The sequence below is a fragment of the Macrobrachium nipponense genome, chromosome 3 (assembly GCF_015104395.2).
Source record: "Macrobrachium nipponense isolate FS-2020 chromosome 3, ASM1510439v2, whole genome shotgun sequence".
Lineage (NCBI taxonomy): Eukaryota > Metazoa > Arthropoda > Malacostraca > Decapoda > Palaemonidae > Macrobrachium > Macrobrachium nipponense.
The window spans coordinates 74,971,193-74,988,521 of record NC_087202.1 but is presented as its reverse complement, the minus strand read 5'-3'; the positions used below and the strand labels follow the sequence as shown (position 1 = coordinate 74,988,521).

General features: G+C 36.8%; 1 protein-coding gene across 1 annotated transcript in view; it reads left to right on the top strand.

The window, feature by feature from the left end:
• Positions 1 to 17,329, top strand: part of LOC135221821 (GTPase-activating Rap/Ran-GAP domain-like protein 3) — a 967,251-nt gene that overhangs the window by 702,717 nt on the left and 247,205 nt on the right. Inside the window, 1 exon segment of the mRNA XM_064259719.1 lies at positions 3,445 to 3,548. Coding sequence (XP_064115789.1) covers positions 3,445 to 3,548 — 104 coding nt within the window.

Below are 17,329 nucleotides of genomic sequence, written 5' to 3'. Positions count from 1 at the left end.
TATATATATATATATATATAGAGATATAGAGAGTGAGAGAGAGCATGAGAGAGAGAGAGAGAGTAGAGAGAGAGAGAGATGTGTGTGCGCGCGCGCACGTGTGTGTGTGTGTGTGTGTGTGTGATATTATATGTATATACGTACATATGCTTGTGTTTTTTGTTTGTTTATATAGAGATTGTGGGTGAACGGCGATCGACCAAACAAGTGGCTGCGATCGACTGGTAGGTCTCGATCGACTGGTAGATCGCGATCGACTGTTTGGCCACCTTTGGTGTAAATGCTTTGAGACTGATGACAGAAGAGTACAGGCCTCCTTTGTTGATAACCTTAGGAGAGCCTGTCTATGCCCCGTAGAGGGGCAGTGCCGTCAGTGCACTTCATGTGGTGCTCTGTAGGCAATACTTAAAGGTCTTTGAAGCGTCCCTTCGTCACCCTAGCTGCAATCCGTCATTCCCTTTGCTCTACTTCAGTCAACGTTATCTCACTTCCATCTTACTTTCTACCCTCATATCGGTACTGCGAGGTTTTCCTTCTGTAGCACCTTTTATAAACTTATTTATATCATTTTTTATTTATTTTCCCTTTCAACGATGAAAGACGTCATAGGTCCCAGCCTTGGGTCTAAATTTTATATAGCATTCTTCGAGACCGTATGTATTAATAACGAGACACTGCTTTGTGATATAGACACTGTGTTTATAGGTATTCGGGTAAACAGACTATCGTCTTTTGATATACTAAGAGAAAATAATGTACAGGGATATAGACATAGCGTTTTAGGATGAAAAGGCAGACAGATCTAGACACATTGTGTTAGGATTCACTCGCTGGGCCTGTAAATCCAGCTGACAATGACTCAGTTTCGTCTCTCCAAAAAGGAGAACCGCTCGCCATCCTGAGATTCCAATTGGAATCACTATTTGTGCTGGGGAGATTACGTTACCATCCTCTCTCTCCAGCATAGTTCCACGTCCCCCCCCCCCCACCCTACCCCTCCTTCACCCCGTCCCCCCTTCGTGTGGAAGTTTCCTTCAGTAGACCCTCACCTTCCACATACACACAGCTAGAAAAGGTCTAAGGTTTAGGTTCGGTTACTATATGTATTTAAAGGTTATATTTGTAGATATATGTATACTCTGGTATATACATATATATATATATATATATATATATATATATATATATACATATATATATACATATATATATATATATACTATAAAATCACAAAAGTAAGCACGTGATTTTGTTTACCAGCAAAAGCCACAGGGAAAATTTTTTTTTTTTTTTTTTGAAAATTTTAAAAAAGAAAAGACAGAGTGCCAAGTACTTTCGTGTATTTACCAACATATTCGGGGCACTTTGTGCCCCGAAGATGTGGTAAATACACGAAAGTACTTGGCACTCTGTCTCTTCTTTTTTAAAAATTTTCCCTGTGGCTTTTGCTGATAATATTATATATATGTATATATAATATATATATATATAGATTATATATATATATATATATATCGTATGGTACCCTTTTTTGTTTTGTATTGAGTGGAGTTGGCTTTTGCCAGCAAGACATCTTGCTCATAGAGCAGCCCGTAATTTCGTACGAAGCACAGTGTAATATTATTCATTCCCTATTTCACTATATCTATATATATATATATATAATATATATATATATATATATATATATATATATATATATATTACTCCGTAAGGTGTGTTCATGATTTTGATGTTGCAGTGTTTATTATAGTTCTAAATTGTACAATAATCAGTTTTCAGTATCATCGATTCCAAAGTTATTGCTTCCTAAAGAGCCTTGTTAAGATCAATCTTCACAAATTTGTTGGTGTCTTGACCTCTTACATTTTAAATATATTACTATTACTGGTGGGTTAGTACTAAATGACAGTAATTAACTAAGACTATTTTGTATAAAATTCTTCGATATCGCAAACACAGATAATTAAGAAGACGAATTGTCTCAGTGATATAAACACCCTCTTGTTATATTTACTTAAGATGTTTACTCCTGCCGATGTGAGTATAAGAAAAAAAAAACTAGTTGGTTGACTGAGCATTAGATAATTACACGAGAAAAAATTATTTACACTCATACCAGTATTTCTGTGTTGTCGTCGTCTTCTTCACGACGTAGATCTTTCGGATTTAAACTCCTCACTCCTCACTACTTTTTTCTCCCCCTCCTCTTTTGCTCCAGTCTCATTCTCCCCCCCCCCCCCCCACCCACCCCCCCACCCCGCCCCCCACCCCTCCCCCCCCAACATTTTCCCCGAATCGGTGGTTTGATATTCTGAGAGGAGAGAGAGCTTGTCTTTCATTCATGGGCGAATGGAAAAAAAAAGGACTGCACAGCTGAAAGACAAGCCGTGTACTCCTCTTTGAAATAAATGAATAACTAATTAGTTTTTTTTTTTTTTTTTTTTTTTTTTTTTTTTTTTTTTTTTGAGTCTTCCGGTTGAATGATAAATGAACTTCTGGCACATGAATATCAAATGAAATTTGTTTTGCTTCCGGCAGAATGCAGTATTGAATATTTATTTTTTTTCACAGATGAATAACAAATTACCGTCGGATTTTGCTCTCCTCCCCCCAATTTATAATAGATGAATATCTTCCAGCATGCTGTGATTAATGAAACAGGTATTTTCTCCCCCATTTTTTTTAATAATAAAGATTTTCTACTCTCCCCTATTGCTTGAGGTGATGTACAAGGGTGACACGAATTAAATTCTTAGTCTTTCAAAGCTGTAATTGTCGAAAGGTAATCCCTTCCCTTGGAGTCTTTGTACGATATGAGGTAACTACTCATTTCACTACAGCTGACAACACTTCAATTTCTGATCTCTCATTGCTACGTGTGACATTATTATACCCTTCAGTATTCCCGGTGACGGTAGATAACGACTGCCGTTACTCTTTGCGTCAGGTTGCATTATTAAACTGGCACTATTATTGTTTTGCTAAATATGAGCTCAACTGAGTGCTACTTGGACGCATTTTTCAGAAATATAACCTAGTTCCAAAAAAAATAAAAAATAAAAAATTAAATAAATGCGGAACGCCACATCTTAAAAAGTAGCCATAGAATTTTCTTGAAAATAATCTCATTATGTTTCCCACGCCCAAATTACTGCTGGTGGTAACTAACCTAACCTGACCAAATTACTGTTCGTTGTAACTAAACTAACCTAACCTAACCAAATCACTGCTGGTGGTATCTAACCTAACCTAACCTAACCAAATTACCGTTGGTGGTAACTAACCTAACCTAACCCAAGGGCTGGTGCAATACTAGCTTACATCTCAGGAATTTGCTACCGGGACATTGTACTTCTAGACAACGGTATAGGGACATACTCAACTCATTCTCTCATTGCTCCGCGGCACGTGAATTAAAAACTATTTCTCTCTTTGTCGCAGGTGACATGACTGGCAGGCACTCCGTGTACACCATTTACGAAGGCCACGAGATCATGTTCCACGTGTCCACCATGCTGCCTTTCTCCAAGGACAACAAACAACAGGTAAGTGTTTGTTAAAAGGTTTATCTATATAGTATATATATATATATATATATATATATATATATATATATATATATATATATCTATATATATATATATATATATATATATAATAATATATATATCTATGTAATGTATGTATCTATGTATATTTGTGTCTTTGTTTTATGTATATATATATTATATTATATATAGAATCTATGTATATATATTTATATGATACATATATAATAGATGATATATAGTATATATATATACATACATGGATATATTTATAGATATATATATATATATTAATATATATATATATATATAATATAATTTCTGTATTGTAATGTGTTGAGCAAATGAACAGTTTCATTATTAGATTCAAGTGCCATACCTTCTACACAATTAGAATGTATTAAATCTGATTTCATATGCGTGCTCAATACTTTTGGGGTTGGCATCCAATACATCCTAGAGTATTTTATTGATCCAAAATTTGTAAGCGTTCAATAGTGCAAACAAACGTGTGTAGTTGTTCCCGTGTCCGCCAAATCCCCATATATTTAACAGCATATTAATCCGTAGATCCTGTTCATTGTCTTATGGATTTGGTCAATTTTGTGGAGAATTGTTGGGATACTTAAATTCGTTGTAATTACTTGTGTGTGGGTGTGTCAAATTCCCCAACCATTAAGATTATAATTACGAAGCTTCAAAAACGTGCTCCTCTTTTTTTTCCGTTTTATAAAATTCTCTGTTGCAACAGTGTCATTTAGCACATGGGAGAGGATGGTGGGGGGGTGGGGGGGTGGGGGGGGGGGGGCAAGTTTAATCATACCTCTGGTGCAAAAAATGTAAAATGCCGCCATTGTAATTTGTTTACGAAAATGAACAGAGTGGGAGGTGCAATCTGTTGAGGTTATGGGGCTCACGAGATATACTCTTGTTGGATTCTGGCGAGACTTCATTCTGAAAAGCACCTCAGTGGCGTGATGGTATGGTCTTGGCCTGCCACCTCGATGGCGGCGAGTTCGATTCTCGGGCATTACACTGAGGGGTGAGAGATGTGTATTTATGGTGATAGAGGTTCACTCTCGACGGGGTTCGGAAGTCGCGTAAAGCCGTTGGTCCCGTTGCTGAGTAACCACTGGTTCCATGCAACGTGAAAACACCATACAAACAAACAAACAAACAAACTTCATTCTGAAGAGCCGAATCGAGTGACTGAAGTAACTTATTTCAAGACTGTCATGAGCAGCTCTCTCTCTCTCTCTCTCTCTCTCTCTCTCTCTCTCTCAAGATTCATTGGCATTTTTATTTTACAGTAATATTTTATGTATTTGAATAAAGGTACCAACAGTATGTACCTACATACTTGAAAGCGATTGAAGATATTTTTGTAAATGCTGAATACACTATACATATATATATATATATATATATATATATTATATATTATATATATATATTATAATATAATATATATATATATATGTGTGTGTGTGTGTGTGTGTGTGTGTTGTGTGTGTATGTGTGTGTGTGTGTGTCGAGAACTGAACTTGTTCAAAGGAAGAACATCGAAACACCACATGATATACCTAACCATTGTCCATCTAAAAAGACCGTGATTGCAACTGAATAGTATCTCGCGCTTTTGAGAAAACAAGGGATGAGCAATAAAACCGCAGAAAGTTTTAAAAGTACCAAAAAAATATGGCCTGTGGTATACCGATGGGTCACGATTTCTAATTTTATTCTCAACTCTACTTCGTGACAGCATACCGAAGATTGATTTGAAGTTGGCTTTGCTGCCGCTCGAGTCTTGACTCAACGTATCGTACTGCACTGGGGTGTTGTCCTTTCGTCTCCTACAGCCGATAAATAATACATAAGGCGTTAACATTCTTTGAAACGATGTTTAATTAAAACTAATTTTGGTTCCTTTTGATCAATAAAAATAATTTGCATGACATAATATTCAGTGGGCCTAAATGGACTTCTGTTTTCCCCACATAATTTGGCCTAGGTCTATTTCCAGCAGTATACTCTCTCGGATACGTAATATTAATGAATATTTAAATCGACAATATATATATATATATAATATATATATATAGATATTTATATATATATATATATATTATATATATATATTAATCTGCTTGATTTGACTATCCCCCGTTCTTGTTTTATTAGCCATGTTCGCCTTTCTCTTATCCTTTTCATAATTGCTTAACCATAATTTTAACTCAGACTTAGCTATTCAAAGTCAAAAACCAATCATAAAAAATTCAAACGAATATAATTCAGTCTTATTTTTTATCGAATTCCTTGCATATCATCCTGTTTCCATTTAGACACCTTGGAAAGCTGTGGGAGTCAAAACGACGAATACATTAAGAAAGGCTTACTTTCCTAAAGCTTTCTTAGGGTGATTTTTTTGTAGCTATTCATTCTTTGAAATAGAAATTAATTCAAATTGGTTTTCACATGTATAGCTACTAGACCTACTACAATAAGCATAATTATAAGTAGCTGAAAGGATAAGAAATATGAAAGGTGACGTTCTCGTTTAAGTCTATTTCATATGTTTTTTTTTTCTTTCAAGAAAAACCTACTGCTTTAATCAAGGGGTTGCTCTTTGACGGCTACAGGGTGTTAAACACGAGTATGCACATTTTGTGAATGAAAGATAAAGTTTCTTTGAACAGAAAAAATAATTTATTAAACCTGCATTTTTAAGGTGGTCCGTTGTCGGTGCTGGGAATTTTAAATAACCGCTTATCATTAGTGGTGCTTTCACGAGGAGGTTCGTAGAGAAGTCGGATCTAGTCGCCTGAGATGTATGAAGAGAGCGGAGGTTGCGTATAGGAGTGATGGAACGAATTAGGCCGATGTTAATAAAAGTATCTCCCAATAAAATGTAGTTCTTTAGGTTTTGAAGAAAAAAATGCATGCAGCATTGAAACCGTTTCCCTCCCTATCCGTGGTATTCACTGACCACCGATAAAAAAAACAAAACTAAAAGAGTAAGGCCTAACTGAATCTCATCCATCAAAGATAAGTTTTGCTTATTCATAGATTATTCATTAGACAACTACCAAAGACTTCAAGTATAGATTTAAAAATCTCTTCCTCTCCATCTAAAGTTTTCATCAGGACACCAGTCATAAGCAATGTCGTGACGAGGCACTAGAATTCAAAGTTCACAAATGCAATGCTGGTGCTCAGCAAACATTTTACATACTGTATTGTCTTGCTCTATGGTGGTGCTTCGAGGTGTTCCACCTCTAGGCCCATGTTCTAAATTTTGCGTTCTTTAAATAAACAATTTTATTCATCTAGTATGGTTCTTTCTGGTTTTGTTATTAAGCTTTCTTGATATCTCTCCAACAGGAACTTGCACAGAATGCAGTCAATAATTCTCTCGCTCATCGAGGGATGTTTCTTAGACCGATAAATGACACATTGACATTAGATTTCCCGTGCACATGATATCAAAAGCAATAGAGTGAGGTCGCCTGGTTCACGCTGTTAATTTTTTTTCTTTTTGTTTTTACATTGATAGCATTTTGTGAGATTTCCAATGTTTCTGTAAAATTTTAACAAATGGAATATTCAACTACCTTGAACTTAATATTGAAATGATAATTTTAAGGACTATGTTTATGCGATACTACTAGTGATAGGTGTCTCCTATCTATTTTTGGTTAATGTATATCTATGGTTGTGATATGACGTTTTTTATCACTTCGTTTCGTTCACGTCAATTTTGCTATATGGAAAAAATAGTTTTTACACAATAACATAACATAATGTTCTAAAGATATCAGTGACTGTTTTTTAACGTCATTACACATGATTTCTTCCATTAATGAAAAGAAAAATAGATAAAAAAAATAAAAAGGAAGGGGCATGAATCGGTGCGTCAGGCAGGTGAACGAAAAATTATGAAACTCTGCCACGAGTTTTTTGGCCGACAGTACCTACATACTTGAAAGCGATTGAAGATATTTTTGTAAATGGCTGAACAAATATACATATCGATATATATATTTATATATATATATATATATATATATATATATATGTGTGTGTGTGTGTGTGTGTGTGTGTGTGTGGTGTGTGTGCGAGAACTGAACTTGTTTAAAGGAAGAACATCGAAACACCACATGATATACCTAACCATCATCTAAAAAGACCGTGATTGCAACTGAATAGTATCTCGCGCTTTTGAGAAAACAAGGGATGAGCAATAAAACCGCTGAAAGTTTTTAAAGGACAAAAAATATTGCCTGTGGATACCGGGAATGTATTTCTTAGCACCGGCGGGGGTCTTGCGTTCGGGCGCTGCAGGCCCCCGGGGGAATGTCCGCGGAAAGAAAATTTAAAGACCTTGCTCACACACCCGAGCATCTTTTCCGTGCTCACATGATGTATCTGTGAAACTCCCGAGGGAGCTATTACACTTGTGCCAGGAGCAGGCAGCCTGAACACTTTTGTGGCAACCGCGCATGCACACACACACACACACACACACACACACACACACACACACACACACCGCTAGTGGGCAGACGTTGTAGCCTACATGAACAAACTACTTTTGTATCCAACAGTAATACACACACACACACACAGACACAAACACACACTCACTGCTCGAAGGTAGAAGTTGTCGCCTACATCAACAAAAGACTTTTGCATCTAACGGTAATACACACATACACACACTTAACCTTTGCATTTTCATATGTACTAGTGTGCGTGCATAGGTATCATGCCGGCGTACGGCCTTTTTCTTGAATAATTATTATTTCTTTTGCGCTCGTTTCAGACTGTCGCGTTGTGTTTGTACCATCCTCGAAAGATTGTGGACTTATCCTGTCTGTTATTCCTTCGCTGTTCGTTATGACGGTACGCTCGGAGACTTTTTGGCAATTAGACGTACTCTCCATATGGTCTAGAAGCAGAGACTTTTTGGCAATTGGATGTACTCTCCATATGGTCTAGAAGCAGAGACTTTTTGGCAATTGGATGTACTCTCCATATGGTCTAGAAACAGAGACTTTTTGGCAATTGGATGTACTCTCCATATGGTCTAGAAGCAGAGATTTTTGGCAATTAGAGGTACTCCCATAGGTCTAGAAGCAGAGACTTTTTGGCAATTAGATGTACTCTCCATATGGTCTAGAAACAGAGACTTTTTGGCAATTGGATGTACTCTCCATATGGTCTAGAAGCAGAGACTTTTTGGCAATTGGATGTACTCTCCATATGTTCTGGAAGCAGAATCTTTTTGTGTCTGGTCTAAATTTAAAGTTTGAATTTCTTTCTTCGTCTGTTCCAATGTATCCTGAGGTTAAAGTAGGATCTCTCTCCCATCCTGCTCCGCCTCTCGCGATGTTTTTCCAGCACTTAGTCCATTCACGTTGTTGCATTTTTATAAGCTCCCAGTGTCTTTGAAGTAGGTTTTAACGTGTTGCATTATTTTTAAAGTCTTGCCGCCTTTGATCTTTTGTTTCAGTCTACGGCTTTTTTTTTCTCCACCCGAAGGGCTTTGACTCACGTTTCAGCCTACCGTATTTAGTTGAACTTGGTTTTTTTCAACCTGTTGCTCTCTCTTCTTAGCTCCCTCAACATAGTTCGCTCGTCTCGGTAATTGAAACATAGTCCATTTGTTCCAACTATCAACATATCAACATAGTACGTACATGCGTCTCCACTCGCAGCTTATTGCGTTCGTGCTTATTTTTATCTTACTTTTTTGATGTGTTCATTTAACCTGCAATGTTCAACTGAAGACTCAGTTTTTGTGTTCTGATGTGTTCATTTAACTTAGTGTTCAGCTGAGGAGTCAGTTCTTGTGTTCTGATGTGCTCATTTAACCTGCGATGTTCTGCTGGGGAATCGTAGTTTTAGCATTTTGCCTAACTCGTTCAGATTATTGCATTTGGATCTTATTTTAATTTCCCCGCATCCTTTTCTCTTTCACTGTTATTGCAAGTTTCTATAAATAAGAGTATTGTTGTATTGTTATTCTCCTGCCAAGGAGAATTACCCTAATACGATGTTTCTACAAGGAATAGCTCTTTTTGTGGACAGTTTATAAGCTTTTTTTTTATCTGAATAATGATATACATGATTTCAATATTAATCCCTTTTTAGTTTCCTGTAAAAGAAAACTACTGAGACTGCTTCGTCTGTCCTTCCGCACTTTTTCTGTCTGCCTTCAGTTCTTAATTACAAACTGCTGAGGGTAGAGAGCTGCAAATTATTATGTTGATCATCCACCATCCAGTCATCAAACATACCAAATTGCAGCCCTTTAGCCTCAGTAGGTTTTGTTTATTTAAGGCTACAGTTAGCCATAATCGTTCGTTTGTGGACGATATTGGCCAGGCCACCACAGGGACGTGGTTAAAGTTTCTTGGGGTGCGGCTCATGCAGCATTATATCGAGGCCACCGAAAAATAATCTATTTTCCGAAAAATAGATCTATTTTCTGTGGATTTGGTAATACGATGTACTTGTCTATTGCTGTCACTGATATTAGTGCAGAGGAAACTCCAGTTTCTTGCAGCTTGCGAAAGAAAATGTGTAGCATTTTTTTGAAAACCGAGATGATTGCCCTAGAGGAGATTGGCAATGTCTGATCGCTCTGTGATTTGCGACTCCTGGAAGTAACGCTCATCTGTCGGGTAGTTTAGATTTTCAATAAATTTTTTGTCTACGTATTGATATATTATTCTTCAGCTTTTATTTGCAAGAACTATTGCACTACTTCCATCTTATACTTCTGGCGATTTGCGTCTTTTAAGCTTGTTACCTGTGTTTGGAGGAAAAAAAATCATATTACAGGCTTATAAACATTTACAGGCTTTAGAATCATGTTAAAATCTTATGGCACTTTACATAAAGTTCTCCCAAGTTGTAATTCTCCGTATCCACAAAAGAGCCAGCCAGGTCTGTTACGACCTTGGAGATGGAGATCATTTTTCTCGCTTCTTGTGTCCCTGACTTTTACAGTGTAACATTACAGAAGAGGCAAGTCTGTCACTTCCTTTGGGGACTAAAACACTATTTCCCAGCTTCTGATATTCCGGACTTGTATTGTGTTACCCACAAAAGAGGAAGGTCCTTCACTTTCTGTATGTTAAGAAATTGCTATAACTGAACGCTTAAGAGTTTTAATGTACTTTGTAATTTTCAAAATGGAATGTATCTGAAGTTTGTTTGTGGATATTTAGACTCCACCAAGAACAACATAGTGAAGTTGAAGAAAAGTAATTCTGCAAACGCCACGATTCCTTAAAAATGCGATAATGTTTCGAGTTTTTTTTTAAGAATTGGCCTTACTTGTTTCTTGTTTAGGTTATTGCTATTCCTATCTTCAGTATAACAGGCCCATTAATTTCTTTCAGACGATATCACTCTTTTTCAACCTTCTGATAATATCCTAGATATCCCCGACTCCTAAATCATAACGTGCATAAAAGAGGCACGTCTACGGCTGCTTTCATTGCTCACACTCTTGTCTATGTTCACACTCTTATCTATTATTTTTCGTTTCCCTGTTTTCTTGGAGCTGAAGGAAGGCATTGGTTTGCCCATCCCTGTGAACTCTTTAAATATTTATGTATGTATATATATATATATATATATATATATATATATATATCTATATATATATAGATATGTGAGTGTGTGTGTGTGTATATATACGTATATATATATATATTGTGTGTGTGTGTATATATGTGTATATATATAATATATATATAATATATATATATATATATATATATATATATATATTCTGCTAAAAAAAGTATTATGCTAATTGTGGAGAATTTTATCAACACAGAAACTACTCCATATTACCAGTTTGCATCAAGGCATGAGTTCAGAACAATAATTGATCCCTCTTTACAAATAAAGTTATTTTGAAGTAGCAAAACATTAATGCAGTAGGAAGATGTGTACTGTACTTGCGGTATGCATAAGATGAGAGTATTGCCTTAATTGAACCCGGAGATTTTTTTTTTTTTAAGTATTTCGTGATTTTGAAAACTGAGTGTATCTGAGTTTCGCTTTTGTGAATATTTAGACTCGAACAAAAACTTAACAGAAGCCATTACAGTTTCAAGGCTATTGAAGAAGAGGACATCGTCACCTTACTCTATATTTAGTGGTTTTCAGTTTTTTTATAGATTGTTATGTTTGTGTAGATCATTCGAATACAACTTTTTAGAAAGCATTTATGTAGCTAAGAATAGAATACAGTCAAGTAGTAAATTCTTTGTACTGTACTTCAATGATTATCGTTTTCTGACGTAATTGTATAATTGAACAACCGTTGATCAGTGTCGGTAAACAAACTATGTTTTCGTAGGTTCTGTCAGTTTTCCAGTCTTTAATTTGCCGTCAGATTGTTTTCCCGGGGAATTCTTATTAGCCACAAAAAGACACTGGATCAACAACACTAGTCCTAGAACAACAAAGGTTACAACAACTTGGTACGCTGCGAAACACGAGGAACGTCTTTTCTGTGTTGACGTGTTGACGGTCATCAACTCTTAGTGACGATCTCGAGAGAAGTTACGCATGACGTCAGCCACGCGTGCATATCTCAAGACCGAAATGGACATACAAAAATACCCAGCCGCGCTTGCATTATCCTTTACCGAAATGTGCTGCAAGTTATTTTAGTTATTTACAAACGCAGACCAATCACGAAAAGCAATTTTTAAAAACTGCACGCTCCATGGTACACGAGACTGGAAACTGCATCGAAACCGGCCACAAAAATTCTTTCATCTCGGCCGAATGCCTGCAACTCAAAATTGTAATGCATGCAATCGGAAATGCCAAAAGGAAATGCTGCATTAAAAAGACATTGCTGCAGAGAGTATTTCTGCATTACAACGTAGCAATTTTTGTGCCTAAAATCAACAACATACAATGAAATGCTAATGCATTCATTGCCTCTGTAGTCATGTTAAAAAAAATAAAAATAAAAAAAAGACAGGTCTTTGTATCAACAACATGCTAATGACTTCATTACAGTATGTAAATTTTTATCGCCGGGAATCGGGAATCGCTCACGTTCTAGGTAACGGCCATGAGCATACAGGTATGCTATCTGTATTATGAGTCAGAGAGAGAGAGAGAGAGAGAGAGAGAGAGAGAGAGAGAGAGAACTATCAATCCATATTTGTGAAATTTTTTTGAATCAGGTGTGTTCCCTATTTGGCTTACTACAGAGAGAGAGAGAGAGAGAGAGAGAGAGAGAGAGAGAGAGAGAGAGAGAGAGAGAGATTCAAGGTATCTGTAGTGAAACAATATTTATTTCTTTTATATATAATAGATAATCTACGTGTAACTAACATATCGACAGATATTCCCATGTAGCTGAAAATCCAGGCTCCGCGAGGTACCGTGGGTCGAAACACGGAAAGGTTCGTATAGTAGTAACTTGTAATGACATCCTTGTATATTACCGTAATTTTTGACGGTAAGGGTACAGTAACTGATAAAAGAAATTACCTGCATTTGCGTAACGTTATGTTATAATAGCTTGCAGTGAATAATTCACTACGAGCCAATAGCTATTGTAATGATTGAGCTCATTAAAGCCCTCCGAAATGTGAACTCATTTCGGTTAACCCCGCCAGCCCCGCCCCCCGGGGTGGGGTGGCGCTAAGGACTACTTCCGCCAATGATGGGTAAATACATTTTCAGGTGGTAGCTTTTGGCTTGCCCGTAATGCATGAAGTGATCCTTATTTATAATGTGTTACTGTTTATCTCGATATTGCTGGTGTAACTAGAAATATTAATTAAAAAATTAAGGCATTGAACGATCGCCAGTGGATGCCAGCAAGTGCCATTTTCTCTAAGCAATGGTCTCTCGATCAGCGAGTGTAAGCAACGTTGGATCTGGTCATAGCCCGGAAGAATTGATGCCACACGATGTACGTAATCCCTTGAGCGCTTTTGACCATTTGTGAGAGCAAAAGTATGGGGTTAAGAACCCCATCCTAAAAAATCTACGTTTAAAACTTTTTATTTATCCTAAATACTCCGATGTTAGTGTCAGTATGCTGCGAAGCCTTGAAGAGTGCATGAATAATTATTACTAAAATGGGCGTTATGCCATTCCGTCCGCCTGTCATTCAATCACGGCCTAACGGCTGGTCCGATGGCCATGAAACTTGGCAGGGTTATAGTGGGGACCCCTAAGATGGGTTGTAATGGGGTTTCATCCTACCTCCCCGGCTCACCCATGGGCGGAAAGGGAGGGGTGGCAAACAGTAACCGAAAATTCAAGCAAAACGCTAGCCTGCACAGTAACCGTTGAGGTGACTCTTGGCGTTAAAACGGACAATCTTACTATAATGAGCGCAGATTATGATTGATATTATTATTATTATTACACTTCCAAAACAATAGCACAGCACACACAAGTACCAAAGTTTAGATTGCCTTTAATCCAGTTCGCCGAAATTGGTTCATGCAAATATCTTTTATCTTCAGACCTGAAAGAGCAATATTCGAGTTCGTTCGAATTTCGCCGATTCGTTATACTTTTTTACGAATGCCTGATGAACGTTCTTCTCTCTCTCTCTCTCTCTCTCTCTCTCTCTCTCTCTCTCTCTCTCTCATAGGATATGGGAAAAGTCTGGAACTGGAATTTTTCCTTTTAGCATTTGGAAATCATTTTCTCCATTGAGACCATTGACCACTTTTCTTCCGACCATAAAAAAAGAAAAAAAAATCTCGCTGATTCAGACCCAAAAAGGGGTTAGTTTCGTCAGTGATCCTCAAATGGTGCACTGTAGGCATCACTATAGGGTTTGCGGAGAACTCGCATTCTGTGGTTTTATTTTACATAGATTCTTGCGTTCTTTCTTCCATCTTCCTGTCCAGCCTCTCGAACTGTTACTTCTATGTGATCCTTGCGGTTTCACCAGGTTTCCTCTTCAGATCTTTTCACTTATCTCTTTTATTTTGTGAATCTCTGTTTTCACTGCATTAAGAAGCGGTGAATGGCTGAAAGAGCCGCCCTGCTTGCCTTTATATATAGCCTAAATTACACCATCAATTCGTTCATTTAGTAAATTAAGTAAAGGATAAGGTAAATCCTCTCTCTCTCTCTCTCTCTCTCTCTCTCTCTCATACCCGTAAACTCATGGCTGTATCGTGTAACTGAGCGATTCCTGACGATGAAAATTGACACTTTGATAAAGTAATTTTTTTTAGCAAAGTAATTTTTTCTTAATTCTTGGCTACAGCGTCAGTGAATGCATTATCATTTCATTGTGTATTGATGTTTAAAAGAAGAAAAAAAAAAACTACTTTGCAGTATAGGACCGCAATGTCTTTATATGACCTGCATTTCCTATGTCTTTTCGATTGCCCGAATTGCAATTGCTAAGTTGCAGTCATTAGACCAAGGCGAGAGCAATTTTCTGGCCGCTACCGATGTTTTTAGTTTTGGCTGCCATTAAAGCATACTGCTCAAAAAAATAGAAAAAACTTGTTATTGAGTTTGTGAAAACGTATTATTTTTGCCCAAGGATATATATAAATATAAAATAACTCTATTTTTACAATAATCAATCGACAATAATGCTTACCAACCACAAAAATACTCATAATGAATACCAAATAATTAATTAACCATGTGGACGTAGGCGTTTAATTTCACACACAGACACACACACACACACACACACACACACATATATATTATATTATATATATCTATATATAATATATATATAGATATTAATTAGATATATATATATCATATATATATATGGGTGTGTGATTGTAAAGATATCTGCGTCCATACGATCAATTAACTGCTTGCTATTCATTATATAGTTTTGTTGTGTTTGGTAAGCGTTATGATTGATTTATAGTTATTTTTATTAAAAGCACCGTAGTTGCAATTGTTGGGTGATATGAAATATGCATGGCAGTCGAAGTATTCATCCCAAGCGCCCCTTATCCTTCCCTCCCTCTCTGCTCGCAAGTTATTCGAAGCCTCATTGATGGTTGCTAATGAAATTTTGTGGAGGGCGTTGCTATGGGCCAAGGGAACGCTGATCAGATTGCGAGGCGGACCCGAATCTGGATATGCGGATCCAGAATGCTCTTTTTTTTTTTTTTTAAGCATGTGCGTAACTGAGAAGCTTCATTGTGTTATTGTTTTTTTTTTTTTGTACCATTTGGTGTGTTTATATAGGTATATATGTGTGTAAGTAGACACATATATGTAAGAATTTTTATCACATCACCGTGATTCATATACATATACATTAAGCTACAAATGTTCTTTAATATCCGATTCGCTCTACCTCGGAATTAATATATTTGCATATATGTTAAATGAAGGGGAATTTTTTAGTTAATAATAATTTCGTCCTCTCGTGGATTTGAACCAGGGACAGGAGAAACCAGGACTTCACTGAACTTATCGACTCGGCCAACGTCACTGAATTCCTGATTTCTCCAGAAGACGAAATTATTATCAACTAAAAAATTCCCCTTTGGTTAACATATATGAAAATATATTAATTTCGAGGTAGAGCGCATTGGATATTAAAGGACATATGGAGCTTAATGCACATTATGTATGCGTACGCTCTAATGACTACAATATGTATCAAGTTGTGTTTTACCAAAAATAGCGAATCATTGGTGTCCAGCTTTGACATCTTTTGGTAATTACAGAGAATATCCCATACTTCCAGCGTTCTCTAAAGTTGCACAGTGTTTAGGCTATAAACCCCTTATGTATGGCTTTTAGAATGCGTGGATATGTACCTTCCTGCAAACAAACTGTTTCGGAGATATTGATGACGTCATCAAAAGTGCATTAATCTTACCTCTTAATGTAGTGACAAGGCCCGATATCTGGACAGCCAAAGCGGTCAGGATACGTCTCCTGACGGCTTGTGTGCTTAATGGAAAGGAATATTCGTGCATGATTGCTGTAGACCAAAATAATGTCGTATTTCTCTCTCTCTCTCTCTCTCTCTCTCTCTCTCAATCAGGGCAAGGCAGTACTAAGTCGAGTCGTTTCAAAGTGGAATAATCCGTAAATAGAGAAGACAACGAGATGAATCTTTGTTGTAAGAAAGAAAATACTTTAGACAGCCTGTAAAGAAAATATTTCAATAAATAGAATAATGGTTCTGGCGACCATTACTATAAACTAGAGGAGTGTGAAAGGGAATAAAGTTAAGTATATCTTAGTTTTACCTGACCACTGAGCTGATGAACAGCTCTCCTATGGCTGGCCCGAAGGATTAGATATCTTTACGTGGCTAGGAACCAACTGGTTACCTAGCAATGGGACCTACAGCTTATTGTGGGAACCACATTATATCGAGAAATGAATTTCTATCACCAGAATAAATTTATCAGGTTCCGCTTTGGCCGAGCCGAGAATCGAACTTCAGACCACCGGATTGGTAGCCGAGCGCGAAATCCACTCGTCCAACAAGTCATTGTGAAAGGAAATAAAACAGTTTTGAGAACAAAACTGTAGGTTTGTTACCGCAAAGAAGAGAAATGTCAGGAGACGGGAATTCTTCTGAGGAAATGGATAGTAGGATTCCATTCAGAATAGCAGGGGGATATCGTGCGTAACGGTGAGGAATGGGAAGAGGTGGAAACTTGAAGGAATACCAGGAACTAAGAAAAAAGTATATATATATATATAATATATATATATATATATATATATATATATATATATATATATATATATATGCAGCT